Source organism: Mycteria americana, chromosome 3 (assembly GCF_035582795.1).
Source record: "Mycteria americana isolate JAX WOST 10 ecotype Jacksonville Zoo and Gardens chromosome 3, USCA_MyAme_1.0, whole genome shotgun sequence".
In the NCBI taxonomy this organism is placed as follows: Eukaryota; Metazoa; Chordata; class Aves; order Ciconiiformes; family Ciconiidae; genus Mycteria; species Mycteria americana.
Genome location: NC_134367.1, coordinates 50075420 through 50094475, shown reverse-complemented (window position 1 = coordinate 50094475; position 19056 = coordinate 50075420). Strand labels below are relative to the sequence as shown.

Sequence of the window (19056 nt, the reverse complement as noted above, 5' to 3'; positions counted from 1 at the left end):
CTTGTACAGTGCAGACTGAACAACCAATTCCATCAGTGGTAGAGGATCAAACACACTGGATGCTTCCACAGAAAAACGGCTCCAAAGCTTCTTTGTGGCTGTTCAATTCTTGCTCAGACTAAGCAGTCATAAAAATGGAAAATTTCAGCACGCTATGGACTGCATGTATAGTCCTCTACTGAAAGAAAGAAGTGGTAGCTACCACTTTTCTTTTCTCTGTCCCTTTTTTGAGGCTAAATGTCAAATTTTGGCATGCCAGCATTGCTCAGAATGAGAGCGCTCCTCTGCAAGTGTGGGAATTTTTCTAACCATCTGCCCACCCATTAGTTTGCCCCATAGAGCCTACCCAGAAGGGTGTTCAGTTGTGATGATAATGCTGCATTGAGGACAGATCGCTCTGGGACCGCAATCATTGGTTTTATTCACACAGCTGGCAAAAGATCATTAGATGATTGCAGTTGTCAGTCATCACTGGTGTGGGCCAGCATTCAAGCCATTGATCTAGCAGAGAAACGTGTTGAATTCCTTCGCCAGGCCACCGAGACAACCAGACTCTTCTGGTTGTCTTTTTCAGTATTGTGCTAGCAGTGTCATCTAAGTCTCTTGAGTAGTCACTAGGTTTCCAAAGAAGGGAACTTACATTTAGTAAGAGTTTCATACACAGGTATATATCTGTGTCTGCCATGGGATGTTTTCTAAATTCGAGCAGATTTGCAAGAACAATAGTAATTACAGTTGTTTACTTGTTAATGAAGCCTGTGCTACTTGAGAATAAAATACTGTGCGCTCTGTTTATAGCTTTACACATCTGTGATATATAGATGGGCAAGCTTTAAAAGATTTTGGGTTTAATTTTAACGTTTACGTTTTTAATATTTAAAAATTTAAACCATTTTCTGAAATTTAACTAGTACAAATTCTCAATGCAAGTGGTGGATCTTTGAATGTATCTCTGTTCTCACTAGTTGTTCCTGTAAATGTTGTTATATGTGTAAGCTCCCTGGACGGCCTTCACATCTCTCAAACAATCATGGTTTTGTGAAAGGTAGAAGGCAGGAAGAAGGGAGGCACTTGTTCTTTTTCAGTCCCTTTGTCTTCTCCGCTTCTACTTTTGAAGCCTCTCTTCTTGAAATCATGTAAAACATGGATAAAAGCAATCTCAGAAGATCATCTAATCCATTGCAGTCTAAGAGGTAGGGTACTGGCTTTTCCTGCAAGAAGAGAGGAACCAGCTGTTACTGCCCAGCAGGTGATGTTGCAGTTGTGAACAGAAAAACCCGTGGCAGAGCTGCTGTAATAACCAAGGGACAGAAAAACCAGGAAAGGGAAGAAACTACAGTACTGAATGTGGTTGAAGGTGGTGGCGACATGGGCATGTACCCATGTCCCAAAGCTAGCCATTGTGGCTACCAAATCTAGAGCATGCTGATCTGTCTTGGGTTCTGTAGCAAGTCACTTCTGCCTGTACCATTCCTGCTGGCTTTTGTCTGCCTTGTGCTTAAAAGCCTTCAGTCTCCCTAGGCAATCTGTCCCAATGTCTCCCTGTATTTACTCTTAAAAAGCTTTCGCAGGGAGCAGGGGTTCCCCCACAAGGTCTCATGTAAATTCCCTTGCCGTGGTTGAAATGCATTGCTTTGTGTCCCTCACAGACATGGAAGACGGGTAGTTCTCTTTCTAGTTACAGCAAAAAACCCCCCCCACAAACCAAAAAAAACCGCAAAAACTGCACTTTGTTCAGTTTTTCTAGCGGATTGTATTTTCTGTGCCTCCTATTACTCTTCTTTCTTTCCCCAGAATCTCTTTAGATGGCCAGCATATAATGTGCCATGTTTTAAACTGAACACAGCACTCTAGCTGAGGCTTTGCAAATGTTGAATACAGCAGAAAGCATTACTTCATTTGTCTTGCGGGTAAGACTTTGGCTTATATGTCCCAGGATAAGGTTTGCCTTTTCCCTAACAATTCATTGTTTGTTCAAATTCAGTTTGGTGTGTACTGTAACTCCACGATACTTTTCTGAATTTTTTTTTTGTCAGTTGTTCCCTATCCTGTAGGTGACTGTACCTGTCAGAGTATAGTACATTGCATTTCTGGCCTTATTGGATTGCATTTTACTTTTTCAGGTAGTTTTGCCTTCTGTTTGTTACTCCTTCCAAAAAGCACTCCCTTGTCCCCTCTTTTCTGCAGCGTCTCAGCGTTTCCTGTTAGCAATTAAGCTTCCCTGCAGTTCCTATTCCATTTAAATACTTTACAGTGGATGCATCTCTCATTCTGAATGGTGTCCCTGTAGGCTACCAGGGAACTGGGGTGTTTTCAGAATAGAAACAGCTCTGGCAGAGCTGGGAGGTTTGTGTTTCAGAGCTGCAGGCCTCCAAGCACACACAAGTTGGTAACTAGTTTTTGCAGTCATTTGTTAGGCTTGGCATACAACAGATACCGAGAGGTTTAAGGTAGTCCAGCAGCCTGCAGAGAACAAAATAGAAGGTTGTTGCTCCTTTATTTACTTGCATTATCACAGCACTTTGGAGTCTTAGTCATGGACCGCATTGACCAGTGTGCTGGGTAGCATACAAATGCAGGCCATCGCAGGGCCCTTACCAACCACAGCTTGAAAGCAGGACAGAGAAATAAATTATACGTTTGGAAGATTAATAATGATAACTATGCATTAACTACATACGGGAGACAAAAACAAATTATAATTGGTAATATTTAAAACTAATGAAAAATGCAGATAAACTTCTAATATATATCACAGCAGCCCAATAAAATTCTACTTGCTCTCTTCACCCAGGGCCAAAACTGCTTGTTGGATTAGGATTTTTTGTTGTTGTTGTTGTTGTTAATTAACATTCATCACCGCGGTGGAAAACAGATTAATAGAGTTGAGAGTGGAAAACAGCCATTTGAAACGTTGGTGAGATCTTACATAGACTTGATTCAGACTTCGTGTAACTAACTTGTTCATAACCTGGGAGCCTCTGCAAAGTAAATGAGGCCGTGGGGCCGCTGCTTGGAGAGGACTCTAATTTAAAGGAAAAAAGGGAAGCAAATGATAGCATATCTTGTAAAATAAAGCTACGACTCTTGCTTTCACTGTTGAACATGATTACCTTAGAAAAGGATGCGTATTAACCAAGATCGTCACATAATAGTTATGCACAGTTCAGTTTGTACTGAGCAAATAATTTTTACTAAATAGAAATGAGGAGGTTTTGGAGAACCTCTCAGAGGTTTATCTTTTTCAGTGTTCGGTGGCACAGTCAAACCTCTTAATAATATGCTGGTGTTGCTGGATGCTTTCAAACGGCATAGTCTCCATTTATACCGAATGCAGAAAAAATTTGCCCTAATAACATGTAAGGCAGAGCTAAAAAAGCTTCTTAGTCAGTAGCTTTTTATCTAGACAGGTTTGGTGTGGGGGTTTTGTTTTTTTTTTCTGAAATTGTCATTCACTGGTGAAGAGATAGGACAAATTAAACACAAAGTGCTTCAATAAGTATCCAGGGATGCAGTTGTCAACTTGTGTACTTGGAACACTCATATGAGTGGGATTGTTCAGGAGACTTCTCTCTTGTCCCTCAGCACAAGATCAGAAGTAGTAAAAGTTTAAAAATTATGAAATCTTGGGGCATTCTAAAATAATGTTTTTTCCAAGGAAAAGCAAGGGAGGTAGCAGTTCAATTTCCACCCAGAAACAGTTCACTCACTAATTATATGAGTTTTTTTCTGTGGGCTTTTGTCTGTCTATGATCCAGTACAAATTCATCAGTGTGCAATTTTATTAAGGGTAATCTAGTTTGCATCTTCATTTAGCGGTTGATTTGATTTTATCAACACTGCCCAGAGGTACTGATAGAATATCGTCTTTCCTTAGATTAATTATTTCTGCTCTGTCCTTGAAACATCTCCCAGGAAATTTATGGGACAAGGGAAGCCTCCTAGAAATATCATTATTAATCATAATAACTACTTTTTCAACTGTGTAGATGAATGATATCAAGAAATAGATTATTTCCTTAGTTCTGGCTTGCTGTACTCAGACACGGAAAAATTGATACATAAATTCTCCCTGACAGCTCCCTGAACTGCTTGCTTTTCAGCCAATTTGTCAATTATTTTTGAAAGTAATAGTGCACAGTGATCACTGCTAACAGCTGAAAATAGACAAGATGCAGAAAAGCTTCAAAGCATAATGGTAGAATGCCTTAAAATCAGGGAATCTTTTACCAATAGGAACATCCCTGACTTTTTCCTTTTATTTACTGGTGTTTTTTGAACTGTTAGCACTCACTGAAGTTGACTTGACATCATTAGACATTTGATCTGTTGATTTTTTTAGTAGTTGATTATTAGTAGTTGAATTCCTTATGACTGATACAAGTTTAATGAATTTTGCTGTCTTGTTCACATTTTACCCAAGAAAGAAAAGATTGATGCAAGCTGTCCTTAGTCTTATGGCTTTTAAAAAAAAAAAAAAAAAGCGTTCCTCTTCATTATTCCTTTGTCTCCTCCTTGTTCCAACAGTATTATAGGGATGCATCAGCACACTTCTGGGTGTTCCTGTTATGCAGTACCTTCAAGTCTTGGTTATGACATCTGTCTGGAAATCATGCCATCAAGTGAAATTTTTGCTGGGTTGCTTTATACTAGTGTTGGTTTATTTTTTTCCCTAAGTATTGTTACAACAGTGTCACAAGAACTCATTGTCATAATTCTTTTCTACTTCTTGATACTCGCTAGGTGATTTTTCATCACTGTACAATGAGTACTGCAAATCTGAAAACAACAGATGAGCCTGAAGTACTGTCTCCACAGCAAGGAGGTGGTCACCAAGACACAACTGTTGAAATCAATAGCGTCTGATCCTTAGAATTACTTTCTTCTAAGCCTAGCACCCCAAATATTTTCTAGGACTTTAGTTTATCCTTGACCATTCCTGAGAGATTTTTTTTTTTCTTCTGCTGCCATTTTGGGTTTTTTAATCATGTAGGGGCACAAATGGGTAACTTTGAATTTAAGCTTAAATCTCAGAAATTAAATTATATGTAGCTGTAATTTGACTGAGAAACTGCACATGGAAGTGCTGTACAATGCTTCTAAGTGACCTGTTTATTTCAGTAAGTTCTTCAGAATAAATATTCACAGGATAAGTGATCTGGGACTGATTTTGAAGCATGCATTGTCCAGTGTAGATGATCTCGGTTTCTTTTCAAACCAGAAAGTAGGAATGAAGAGTATCAACTATTTTTTCAATATTGTACTAGCCACATGCAGAATTTTTCTAGGTGTTTAGTGATTTATAGCACCTCTGGTTTTGGGTACCCAACTTGACATCTATAAACAGGATATGATTCTCTAAGGAAGAGAGAGCAGAGCGCTCTGAAATTGTCCAGCTATTGAAAGTCATAAATAAAGCTTCTTGGCAATGTAAGTGGAATATGTGGGTCCTGTTGGGGCTTTGATACAAGCTGGGAGCTTGACATCACCAGTGTCAGGATTGAATTTGTTCTGTGCAAGAATTTTTGGATACTGGTTTACAGGTGAAATTTGAGCACCCTGAACAGTGTAGGTGCCCTTGTGTTAGGGAGAAAAAACAACAGGGGTTGTGTCATCTTTCTGAAGCTTGTAAAAGCTCAACAGCGGGAGTGTGTTGAGATAACCCAGCAAGTTTTGAGCAAGATGGAGTCAGAAACAGAAAAGCTGAATTAGCCAGTTACTGTTTGAATGAATATATCTCTTTCTCAGCATGTTGAATTAGATGTGTGCACCTACCATAGAGTAAAAGCATAAATAAGAATAGTTATTGTGGAGTAGCTTGGATAAGGTAAATTCTCGCCCTTGCTTACCCCATGGTAAGTTTCCTCTACATTTTTATTCTTACAGTGTTTATCATTACAACTTGAACTGATTTCCAGCATGGTAAAGATGAGTAGTGTTTGCTTTCTAATGCCTACGCACTATTACAGTGAGTTTTCTCCTGTCAGAGCAGTTTTCTCAATGAAGTAAAGCTTGATTTAATGAAAGAAATCACACTAGCCAGCAGCTGTTACTTATGTTTTTATTTATAACAGTGTGCTACTTCCATTGAGACAGCCTTTTGCTTATCTCATGCTATACTACTTCAGAGTAATCTTATTTCTTGAATGTGTAAGCACAGAGGTAATTCAAGAAAGAGACTGTAACTTCGTCCCTGGGACTTTTTTCTGTTTAACATGACTACGATGTATATTTAACTCAAAAGGTAAATGTTACCTATCTGATATCTAGCTGTCTCTACACTGTACACTAAGTTTTCTTTAAGGCAAATTGATGAAAGAAAAGGAATAACTGTACATGGCAGATGCCAATTACTCTGCTGCAGGAAGCTCTGAGATCACACTGAAAGGGGCAGAGGATAAACATTCAGAGAAGAGACAAGAAGTCTTTCAGGTTGCAGAAGTGGAGTAGAGGGGTCTCACTGGATCCCATTTACCACTAAGGCTTTATGTAAAGGGAACGCTGCCTTTTAATTAATCTAGAAAAGTGTGATTTAAGAGCAATTTCTGCCATGCCAGTCCTGCAGGATTTCTGAACTTTCAGCCATATTTTTCTCTGCCTTCACCTCTGTCCTCCCACCACCCTGTGAGATACCTCCCTGTAGTCATTTGCAGCTAGGCAGCTGAACTTGGTAAGGAGGCATTTCTTCTAAAAGACCATGTCCTGGCACTTTGCCTCTGTCAGCATAAGGCTGCTTTTTGTCCCAGTGGGTGGGTGGTGAAACAATTTCTTCTAAAAGGTTCCTTGATTGTTTTCATAGTGCTTTTGCAAATGTCTGTAGTGGGTGTTTTTCTTTCTGGGTTTTACCTGCACGAATTTTTACTGTACTGAGTTACTTTGGCCCCTGTCCAGTTCCGCATTAAGCAAGCTTTGCAACCCGCACAGAATTGCTTTGAAGCTAATTTAAGAGGCTTAAAGAAGATTGATGAGGATTCCCCTCCCAAGAAAGGAAACCTCAGATCCTGTGGATTTGCTGTGTAGTGGTAATAGTTCTCTATTACTTCTCCTGACTTCTGGTTCATCCTGCATGTAGGAATACAAAAACTGGTGGTTAGTAAGAGCTGCTTACTAACAACTTACAAACAGGTGGCCATTGGCTGGCTGCCAGAGCTGTCCCTGGGGCCACTGGTGGTCTTATACTTGGGTCCATGCCGCTGCTGCAATAAATAAGGCGTTTTGCTTGTGATGTGTTATATAGTCTTTAGCCCCAGACTAGTGTCAGTTTTTTTGTAAGGTCGGAGGCAGTGAGGGATTGAATGTGCTGTGGGGAGGTGGTGTGCACAGCAGCGCACGATTCTGTTTGAATCGATGAGATTTCTGCCCTGGCACCTCAAGGAGTGGATTTCTCCCTGCCTGCCAGTGCTGAAGTGTTCAGACTTGCTGGTGTGAAGGCAGGGTCTTTGTGCCTTGCCTTGCTGAAGCACTGAGAAGCAGCTATTAGGACTTGTCAGTGGGAGGTGTTGCTGTGTAGTATTGTTCAGCCTCAGGTGCCATTATCTCTGTACCTAAATATAGGTTTGAACACCCTGATGCCACCGTCTGTGTAAGAAAACTTTCTCCAGGGACTACTCCCTTACTCTTCCAGTCATCTTTCAAAGATGGTTGTGTGGCATTTTTAAACTGGTGAGCCTTTTACAAAACATTTGTGATGGATGTTTGGGAAAACATGAGCGACGTTAAGTAATTTACTATGAATTCTTTATGCTTTTCTTCCCCAGATCTCAAAACACAAATGTTGGTGTAAGTGTGATGAGAAATCTTCACTTCACACTCAATGAAGGAAATACTTTATGTGAAACTGCATGCTTGAAACGCAGTTCCGGGAAATAAAAACTGAAGTAGTCATTCCCTTTGATCGACTGCTCAACAGAGCCATGCGTGCTTCACTCACACCTGTGTCTGGTGGGACTCAGCGGGATACTGTGCTTCTCTAGCACCGCCTGTAACTTTGTGGTGGCCGCTAGTGGAATCACAGCAGCCGTGTGTGAGGGCAGCCCAAGACTGCTACATCCTGTATTTTTTTCAAATGACAAGGAATTATCTCAGTAAAACTAATATAGAAGACATGGGAACAAAACTCATTTTAAAGGCATTGTCTTGGTGTTATTAAACCCAAATCATCGAACACGCATTTTTAATAAGGAGTATTCTAGCGTGACTTATATGCCTTTTTAGTTGATCTTTGTAAAATTCTTCAGCATTTCGCACAATGGATGTCAATCTCATGACAAGTGTAACTCTTACCTGGTTTTGATCAAGCACACAAAGACATGGAAAGAATTGATATCTCTGGTATGTAGTACCTAATCTTGAAAGAGGTTGAGAGAGATATTTTTAGAATCACTAGTGGCTTTCTAAGAGTAATTACCCTTCTGTGACTTAGGGGGTGTTTTCAAGTCCCAGAAGTCAAAGTTTCTTTTCATATGTAAAATTCATGTATTATCTGCAGGAAATAAGTCTTTCTGAAAAGCCAAACTAAATACTTTTTAATTGGATTTTAATTCTCTTTGCCATTAATGAGCAAGTCAGAAAAATTATAAAAGGTTTCTAGACACTCAGATACTGTTCACAGCTTAAAAATATACGCATTAGATCTCTTTGGATAAGATTATTTTTTCTTTTGTGTTTTACAGCAGTATTTCAAAACCTGTGTTGAATCTTACCTTTATAAGGTTAATTTTAAATCTGTACAAGTTTGGGGTTGGTTTTTACTTAGACTGATTTTTGGTTTCATAAAAGTAAGATGATTTCAGGTTTACATGCACTTTTTTCCCTGAACAATTGTAATTACATACATCTTTTAATGTCTCCATATATAAACAGAAAACATTTCTGAAAGGGAGAAAAGGTGAAACGGAATACTCACAAATTGCTGAGTTTTTTAATTTTTAAAAATGGAAGTTTCTATTCAATTTCAGTAGTTTTAAGTATTTTTTATAATGTGACACAATGTGAGTATTCAGGCAGATTAGTTTTATTTCTTTATTTGTGATGATTGTATCACTCCTTTAATATTGAAAGATACTGATTTCGTATTTACTCACAAGAGAAGTACATAGTGGATGATTGCCAAAATTATTTTTAGTTCTCTGTGTAAGTCTTAATGTCTGGTTATATTATCTGTATGGACAAATGAAAGAAAAACTTTGTCTTCCACCTCTCTCTTTCAAATCCTCTTAGCTTTTCAAAAGCTAAAATACTTAGTTTTGCCTCCTGGTGACTTGAGGTAGAGAGGATGCTTCTTGTCAATGCAGAGGCAGAAGTGGATAAACTTAGAGTCTTTCTGAATTTAGGTGTGTGTCTGCAATGCTGGCAGATTGTTCCCCTCTTCCCCAAGTGAAGATTCACCTAACATAAATACTGTACATTTGAAGCAAATAATAATTAGGAGGACAAAGACCTCCCCAGGAGTGAATATACAGAACTTTTTTATCCTACTTAACTCCTAAGTAAATTTACAAATCCTATCACACAGCCATTAACTGTATTTAACTGTAAAATTTACTCTGTAAACTGTCTTGGAAGTAAACTTCCATTGTCTTTTTTAGGTGAAAATGGAGTGTAAATTGCTTTCAAATGCTAAGTTAAAAAAAAAACCTCCAAACAAACAAAAAACCCCAACAAAAACCCAAAACCAACCCAACACTGCATAAATATATATACGTATGCACTAAAGAAGAATGACTAAGACTGTGTAGTTTATACAGCTTAATCTTCATGTAGTTTATAGTAATGAGTAATTGTGTGAACAGTGTTGCATTCTCCGTGGGTCATAATAAGAAGAATAGGGGCTAGAAATTTATGCCTCAGGTTCCGGCATCTGAATTGAAAGGGATTCTTTCTGGCACTGGGACCCCTCTGCCGTGTGACAGATAGGGACATCAGTGTGAGCTGAAGTTAGCTACAGCTATTTCAGGGCTGCTGTACCGCTCCAGCGGTATGGTCCTAGAATAGTACGAAGGGTTGCATGCAGCAGGAGTGCCCTGTCAACCACACAGCATTGCTGGTGCATTCCTAGAGGCTGAAAATATTTATTTTTAGCATGTCCCTCTTTGAATGATGAGTTTCATCATTCATGACAATATGGCTGAAGCATTGTACCCAATCCTTTTCCCTCCAGAATCACTTTGCTAATTTGTCCTCTTCTTATGTGTGCTAATGGTCGTAGTGACATGAGAGTCTTTATTTGAAAATATATGAGCAATGAGTAATATAATGTGGCCAGTACAAGTGGATCACTCCTAGCTGTGATAAAGCAGAAAACAGTAGTACCCTTTTATGAGCATTTACTCACGTAAAAGCTGACAGCTTCTAAAATTAGGCATGAAATACCATCATGGGAAATTCTTCTTTTTAGGGCTTGCCCTTTCCAGTTTACCTTAATCTTTGAGATAGAAGCACGTCCCTTTATTGGTTACGTGAATAAACCATTTGACTTGCTTCAGAGATAACACCTAATTTAAAGGTGAGATTGAATCAGTTGTTGAAAATAGTCTGTTTGGAGAAGCTTAAATAGCTTCACGTATCTCGGTGTCTCACTGAATTGATTTCCACCACCCCCTCCTGTTTGTTCATCTTGGAGGGAGAGGTAATCATTATTTTAGCAAAGATAGGAGTGAAAACTTAAATTGCAAATGTCACCTTGACATGCATCTTTTTTTGTTGAGTTTTCATTTAATGGTATATTATTTAATCTTAACTGATGATGATAAAAGCCCTAGTGAAGACAGTTTTCAGAGAAGTGTTTAAAAAAATAATCCCCTTGTTTAGAAAGAAGCAGGAAAATTAGTGGCATCCTTTAGTCATCGGGAAAGGACTGGCCAACAGCAGTAAGTGACGGGAAACATAGGAGGGCCAGGTGCTCACCTTGTGGGAATTGTCAGCAGCAACTGGAGTTGATGGATAGCATTTTAGAGAGGAGTCTCTCTGTAACTCCTCATCACCAGCCTCAGCAGTTCTTCTGTCCATCAGATATTTGTTTATAGTATTCAGCTAAATACTAAAGATGAAAATCCTTTGTATTCTACTGCAGTGAGTTCTGATGAGCACTTGTCAGTAAAGATATAGTTGTGGCAGTAGTTGGAAACAGTGATTTCATCTGTATAAAAATGCCTTCGGGCTTTTGTTCTCAATTTTTCCATCTGCTAGGAACTGTGAAATACTGAATTTTATCTGGAATATGTCTACAGGTTTTGGTGAACCCTTCAGAGACAGATGCGTTTCATTTGAAATTTCTTACATTTCCATAGCAATGATTAAACTAAAATTAAATGTGATTATTTTGTTTTCAATATGCCATGTGGATTTACATGTTTCACATTACAGGCAATGCTCAGAATAAATGTGTTGCACAGGTTCATATTACTGTTGGGGTTCATGTGTTATAAAAATAGATCCTGTTGATCGTGTGCTTTATAAAGCGTGGTAGGTCTATTTCCTTTAAAAGCACAGAGGTTGTAAACATGCAACAAAATAAGAATGTCATTCTTCATTTACTACTTCTTTCTTCTAATTAGACTAGAAGCTACAAATAATGATGCTAAAACCAAAGCAATGAAAAGTAGTCAACCAGAACTTCATGACAAGCAGTATAGAATCCTAGAATCATTAAGGTTGGAAAAGACCTCTAAGATCACCTAGTGCAACCATGAATGCAGTAAACCGCATTCACACCCACGTGTTTTGCTTGACTGGCAAAATAAGACATGCTGGATCCTAGCTTAGAGCATGCAGGCAGATACATGCATCAAAACAAGAAGGTACAGGAACTGTGTTAAGCAATTGCAGTCTATGTTTGCGTACATGGAATTAGCTTTTAAGTTCACACTGTGCTGTAGCAGTAATGGAAAAACATATGAAAGCAGATGCTGTGTGGATACTTGGTGTTTTGGGAGCCGATTTCCTGAGAGTCAGGGGGTAGTTCAGTTGTCTTGTTGGATGGCTTTGGGGGTTCTACAGCGTTAGGGCTCCTGGTTCCAGCTGCTAGGTAATGCCTGAAAATGCACCGAGTGCTACGAAAGTTTCTGTCATGGCTTATGTTACCACCCCGATGATGTGCAGTGGTCGTCGAGACAACCTGGAAAGACTGGCCAATGCTTAGTCCACTTTTGCTGGATACAGACTTGCTTTGGTGAATTCATGCTGCATGTGCAAGTGTTGAGTAGCCAGCTTTTTGCTGTTTTCACAAGACTTAGTAAGAAACAGTGTCTTCAGCTATTCAAAGTGTACTCTTTTGACTTGAATCTGGTGTGTGGAGTGACTCCATTAAGAAATGTTGTAATGCCAATGTATTAATACTAAAGCCAAAATACTGTGACTTTTTAAATCTCTTTGGCCTTCCGCTTCTGATTAAATTTCTGTTTTTAAGCAAAGACTGCTGCATCAACTGATACAAAGGAATTCTCTGTGATTTCAGCGGTACAAGAGAGGTACCAGATCTTCAGAGAGGTTTACGTATTTATTTGGTAGTAACATAGCTCGCTGTTATCCAAAACAATGTAATGTTTGGAGAAGCTTAAATAGCTTCACATATCTCGGTGTCTCACTGAATTGATTTCCACCACCCCCTCCTGTTTGTTCATCTTGGAGGGAGAGGTAATCATTATTTTAGCAGTATTTATTATTATTTTAGAGAGGTACCATTTTTTAGAGAGGTACCATATTTTAGAGAGGTAATCATTATTTTAGAGAGGTACCAGATCTTCAGAGAGGTTTACGTATTTATTTGGTAGTAACATAGCTCGCTGTTATCCAAAACAATGTAATGTTTAGTGGGGTCTCACTAAATCACCACCCTACCATGAGTTTGTTTCTTCTCTGTCCACTGTTCTCTAGTGTCTGAAATTTTGAATTTTTAAAAAGGAGACATTTTTAGAAATTATAATTTTAGCTTGGAAATCTAGTTTTAGTTCTGTTCGTTCTCCTTGCCAGCTCAGTCTTTGCTGCTTTCATGTATGATGGACCATGCAGTTCTTGTGTTTTCACAACGCCAGTCTTCCCTTGCAGAGAATTGTGTTGGTTTTGTAGCATTCTCTTAAACCCCCGGTATGTAGAATTGATGGATAAGATAAGTAAAAATGACTGTCATACCTTTTGTATTGTCTCATTTTGATACGTTTTCCAGAGCTGCTAAGCAACCAAGCGGGTGATGGTCATTACTGAACCTGGCCTGGGCAATTGGTGCAGATTGCTCGGGAAGTTTTACCCATTGGACACCGTGGAAGTGATTGCCTCCGATTCTTGTTATCAGCAGTTGTGGAGAGTTACGACAATAACAGCATTTCAGATTTCTTTTTCTTTTGTGTTAGGTTTTCTACCCTAGCAAAGATGGTACTAAGATCCCAATGTTTATTATTCACAAGAAAGGAATTAAATTGGATGGTTCTCATCCTGCCTTCTTGTATGGATATGGAGGCTTCAACATATCAATTACACCAAGCTACAGGTAAGCGGGATAATTTATACCTTCTTCTGAAGTATCTGGTATTAACAACTGTCACAAACTGGGGGCAGGGTGGACTATGGATCTGACAGAGTAATGCATTTGAGGTCCCTGAGACACAAGATGGGAGCCATAAAGACTGCACATCAGTGTCCAGGCATCATTTGTCTGCTTTGTTAGTTCTGAATTCAAGGGTTTTGCCCAGGGTCACAGAAGAAATCTATGTCAGAGCAGAGAAGTGCTGTGCTCTTCCGAGGTTTACAGCAGGCACCCTGCCCTTTGGATTACACCTTAACCTCTTCCTGCTTTGTCACTGAGCTCAACAGAAAAGCATATGGACATAATACATTAAGCAAGTATGACAGCCCTTTGCTGAACTAATAACATAGGAAGTTTTCTTTTTTCCAAGTTATACAATTACCTATGCCTAAATATTATGAAAAATGGAATGTTTGTTTAAATTAATGTAAATAATTAAAATTTAGCTGTACTTTCGTATTATACTTTTGAGGAGATTACATCAGAAGCAAAATCCTACTGTGTTCCCATATAATCAGGAAAGAGGAAAGATGATTCTGTCTTGAGATGCACAAGATGTGGGCTCTGCATATGCAAAGCAATGCATTGTAAACGAAAAATGCTGTGTGCAAAACAGGATTTGTAGCCCTCAAAAGCCATAAGCTTTACTGAATAGATGATCTCTTTAAGGAAAAGGCTTATTTCCTCAGCAAGGGAATTTGAATAGACTTACCAAGAGGCAGTTATTCTCTGTAATACGTAAGAAATGCTCCTAGTTGAGGCAGGGGAAAACGGAAATGCAAAGGACTGAATGGAGAGCAGTTTTTCAAGTAGTAAAAGAGCAGCTCACCAACACAAAAACAATGTATTATGAAACCATCCTATTAAGTTTAGGTGCTACCACTTTTGCTTTAGAGTCAGCACACTTCAAGAAATCTTTTGTAGTGCTCGCTTTTCCAGGTCATTTCTAAATAGCATTTACAGTTTTTTGTCCTTTCTAGCAAATACCTTGTCTAACAACAGACCTCCCATCTTGTGTTCTATGATTATTTGAATGTTTTTTATCTGCCTTGTAAAGCTACATTTTTAATTTCCTGTGGTTTTTGAGAGACACAATTATATAACCAGAACAGTTTTTAAATTCCTTTTTAGATTAGGCTCAAGCACTGATTTATTACAGTTTATTGTAGATGCTGAAAACTGTGATAAAACTTATAATGTTTTCTTTTTTAAAGTAAATATTATGTATCTATTGATTTAAGAAAAAATTTCATGTACTGCAGAGCTGACACAAGCTGGCTGCTGGCAAAAGGAGAAGGTATCTCATGGTGCCTCCTTTCGCCGCCCATTCATTGGCCCTGGTGCTTGCTGGAACCTTTGCTAAGCTGATTTACCTCACAAGAATGGCAGAAAACTATCCCAACAAAAAGGGGTGGGTGGTTTTCTGCCATTTTGGCAAGTTAAAAATTGACTCTTGTAGGAGTCCAGCGAACAGCAGCAGGAGGGTGCGGCCAACAGTCAGAAGAGAGGAAGATGGGAGGTGGGAGCAGTGACCTATGTCTTCCTGAACCCTATGAAACCTTTATTATACAGTTCATAAAATAAGAATATGAATCTGTAACAGTCCCGTAAAAGTAAATGCACAACTATCAGTCACCTCCAGATCAAAATACATTATCCCACTGACAATGTAAATAAAACATGATTGGCCACACCTCTCTCCTCATTCTCTCCCCGTAATATCAACATGTCCCTTCTCAGCCTTTCTAAAATAAAAATAAGAAAAGCCAAAGCCTTCAAATGCATCTTCATGGTTAATAACCTGAGAATTGAGTACTCGGTGAGGAAGTGTATTCCAAAAGTAGGCTGGTAAGATCAGGGCAAGGAAATTGTAATAGGGAATTTATGCCAGAAAGGCAGGATGTCCAGTTCCCCCTTAACCTGGCAGATTCAAGTAATGTTTGACTACATCTTTGTTACTATGTACTGCAATATTCCACGAGTAGTTCCCAGGTCCAAGTGCTGCTCCAGCCACAGCCCAACACCACAATTCGGTCCTATTTTTGTAGATGACCACAGGCACGAGTGCTGCTAGAAGGCAGCCACAGGTTGGTCAAGGCTAAGGCTTGCCACATAGTTCACCTGATCCTGAGCCGAGGCATGGCTATGGAAACGCAACCGGGTCGTAGCCTGCTTACCTTTAAAACAAACAAACAAACCAAGAAGTTCCTGGGTAAATATTCCTGATTTTTTATTTTAACTTAAGGCTCTTATAACTTTTCATAAAGCACTCCACCTTTTCCTTTCCAGTGGTTAGTTTCTGTCCTGTATTTCTTCAAGCCAGTACAATGTTTTCTCACTGGTATTTCTCACCTGTTAACACGAGCCAACTCTCTGGCTTGGGGAGCTTATTTCTGCTCAATTCAGAAACTGATGTTGCTTTTCATTTATTCTCCAACACAAAAAAATGAAAATGAAATCTTTTACACCAAAAGCAATAGAAACAAACCAACAGGTTAGAGGATCCAGAAATAACTATGAGAATGATAGGCCAAAGTCATTAAGTCAGTTACAGTAGTGGTTTATTTTTGAATGCAAGCATGCATCTTTTATATGGTCCTCTGGACTGAAGAGCTGCATTTGGTAGCATTTTGAGTATGGTGCCTGCCAGAGCACTGTCATGAATTATACAGCCTGCATAGCGAGTGCAAGTTAAGGCTGATGGAACTGACACCAGTGGCTTGGCAGGGCTGCTGTGGGGAAATGCCGCCACAAACCCACCACTAATGCCTCAGGTTCGGCTAATTACCCTGCAGGAACCAACGTGTTTCCCTTCACTGTTCTGTATGTGCCTGTGCGGGTACAGGAGAAGTAATTTTTGCTGCATCCTGGAATACAGCTGATTGTGAAGCAGACTCTGAAATTGCATTTCGCTGCTACAGGGCCAGGTTGTGCCAAGCCTTTCAGCAAAGAGCTGGTGCGGGGAGAGACTGTAAGCCCACAGAAGGTCAGGCAACGTAGCAGCTACGGGTGCAGAGTGCAAGGTCACTCTTTTTGGGTACTTTGTTACCACTCCCTCCTGCTCCACAAAAGCCAAGCAAGCAACCAAGTGCAGCGACTCGGGATTTTTTCCCCATCACCAGGGCACTAGCCTGCATTTCTCTGGCAGCTGTAATACCTGACAGCAGATCAGTGATTCTGGGAAAGCATTCTTGCTCCTTCAAGCACAGCTACTCATGTTGTTCTATACTGTAAAAAACAATATCTGTTTTCTGATTTTTTGTGTTATGCTCCTTAAGAGTGATAGGATCTGGAAGGAGTTCTCCAGGGAAGGAATTATCTTCTGCTCCCTCCACTGGCTTCTTCCTGACCCTTTTGCCCTTTCCTTTACTCTTTTTCTTTACCCTGCTCCCAGGAGAGAAGGAAAAACAGGGATAATGAGCAAAAGACTATAGAGACTGTTGGGAAGAGCAGGGAGCCAGACTTTTGTCTGCAGAATAAGATATTTCGTAGGTATCCAGGGCGACTGGCCAGTTTGCTGTGACTCAGACACCAAGTTGACTTGAAACCAAATCTGGAAGCAAGAACCCGCCTGGAAGAACACAGGAGGCAGTAGCAGGGTTGTGTATGAAACTTGAATTTTGCGCTGTCTGATCACTTGGAATTTTCACTGTTTTTAAAAGTTAATGAGTCCTGATTATATACTTATAAAATCTGGTTCCTTGAACTTAAAAGTCACTTTGAGAAAGCTTGTTACAAGCTCTAGGCACATCTACCTCAAAGTATTGGTCAAGTTAGGGTCCTGACTCACTTTACTATTGACCATACCAGAGTGGGTATTAATTAATTGTCATTGGCAGTGACATTGCTAGATGTATATGTTGGGGTATATGAGGTAATGTTTTCTGCAGTGTCTAAATCCCGGTACTATTGCTGAGAGTGAGCACAGATATGCTAAACCATACTTATAATTTGGGCAATATAATGATTGTTACCAAACTCTGGACTTCATCCCATTGAGGGTCTGTGTGACAGAAAATTTGTTTGCCTGTGGAAATGGGGACTAGCTTCCTATAATAAGAGTACTGCATATCCTGTGACATCCTAAGTCACTTAGACCCCTCCAAAAATTATCATCAAGGTACCATCTCTGTTAGAGGAGTCCATGGACAGGATAGGATGCACTCAATACTTTGGGTTTGCATTGCTCACAGATTCTTTGCTGGTTAAATACGCTGATCCCTCAGACGGGCACAGTTTCTTTCAGCAGATGGAAGAGGATGGACTCTGTTCTGGAATTTTTTATTTTTTAAATATTCTCAGGCAGTATATTTGGGTAGCAAGCTCTTACCTTACCTACAATTCCTATACTTGCTACCTTTGATTACTAGGAGATCAAGGAAGTTTGGACCAAAAAGTTTCTATTGATTTTGATTGGGACAGAGACAGGGAAAAGAAGTGCAGAATATTCTGGGAGGTTTTGTGGCTCTAACATACCAAAAATTAAGAAGCCACAATCTCATAATGCAACCTACTGTCAGGCTACTCTACATTAGCTGTGTAGCAACCTGTCGAAATTAGGCATCCTGGAGTGTGACAGAATAATGCTCTCTGACCTTTGCACACTGTGCTTATAGAATATCAATGTCGCATCTCATCAGCATGTCACAGCAACCTAAGGAAAATACAATTGACAGCGATGGACTTCGGAATTGATTTTACAGAAGCAGAGATAATTCATGCCTCCTGAGCCATCTGATTGCCACAGATAACCAGCCTAGGTGGAAAGTTTTTCCTTTGATGGGTTATGAAAATACAGAAATCTCTTATCGGTCATCCTCCTGCTTTTCTTTTGGTTTCCTTAATCCTTGGTACATACTCTCAAGAACAAGTGCCAGTACATGGATGACTGCTTTGGGAAGTACAAAGAATTTACCTGTTTTGATACTACATCCACATGAGATGCACTGTAGGACTACTGTCTTTCAAGACATTTCTGATAAGCAGTAGGGGGACTTAAAGGTAAAAAGGCCCAATCCTTGCTTTTGTGGTTGAATAGGATTAATTTCTGCAGGCAGTGGTTTCCTGCATGAGCAAAGATTTCAAGTAAATAAGGAATTGAAACCTACTAGAGGAAAAAAAAAAAGACTCGTTGGGATTAAATTTTAATATTTCACTGGTCTCCTTGGCATATGTGTGGTTTGCCATCTGCAGCTTCTGCTATGTTAAGCTACTGCCTCAACAGATCAGAGATCTATTTCTCTTCTTAGTTGTTAAATATATTTTAAATTACTTCAGTCCCTTTTAAAAAGATAGCAATAGCTTTGATACTTTTGCAATTTGACATTTAAAAAAAAATTATGGTACTTTAGCTTTCAGCCAGGTTCTAGAGATACTAGGGAAGGCAGAACTTGTAATTTTATTTTTTACTATTTGTTTTGTATTTAGCAATGCAAGTGGAAAATAAATAAGGGGATTGGCCAGAACTTGACTGCAGAGCCTGGCACAAAACAGTGATAGAAGCAGAGTTTTTCTTTGCAAAGAAAAGTTTTATAAAG

At 39.4% G+C, this 19056-nt stretch overlaps 1 protein-coding gene across 1 annotated transcript in view; it reads left to right on the top strand.

Moving 5' to 3' along the window:
- PREP (prolyl endopeptidase) overlaps positions 1 to 19056 on the top strand; it is a 110783-nt gene that overhangs the window by 78884 nt on the left and 12843 nt on the right. Inside the window, exon 11 of the mRNA XM_075498468.1 lies at positions 13347 to 13483. Within this exon, the coding sequence (XP_075354583.1) occupies positions 13347 to 13483 (137 nt within the window). The remainder of the gene's footprint in view (positions 1 to 13346; positions 13484 to 19056) is intronic.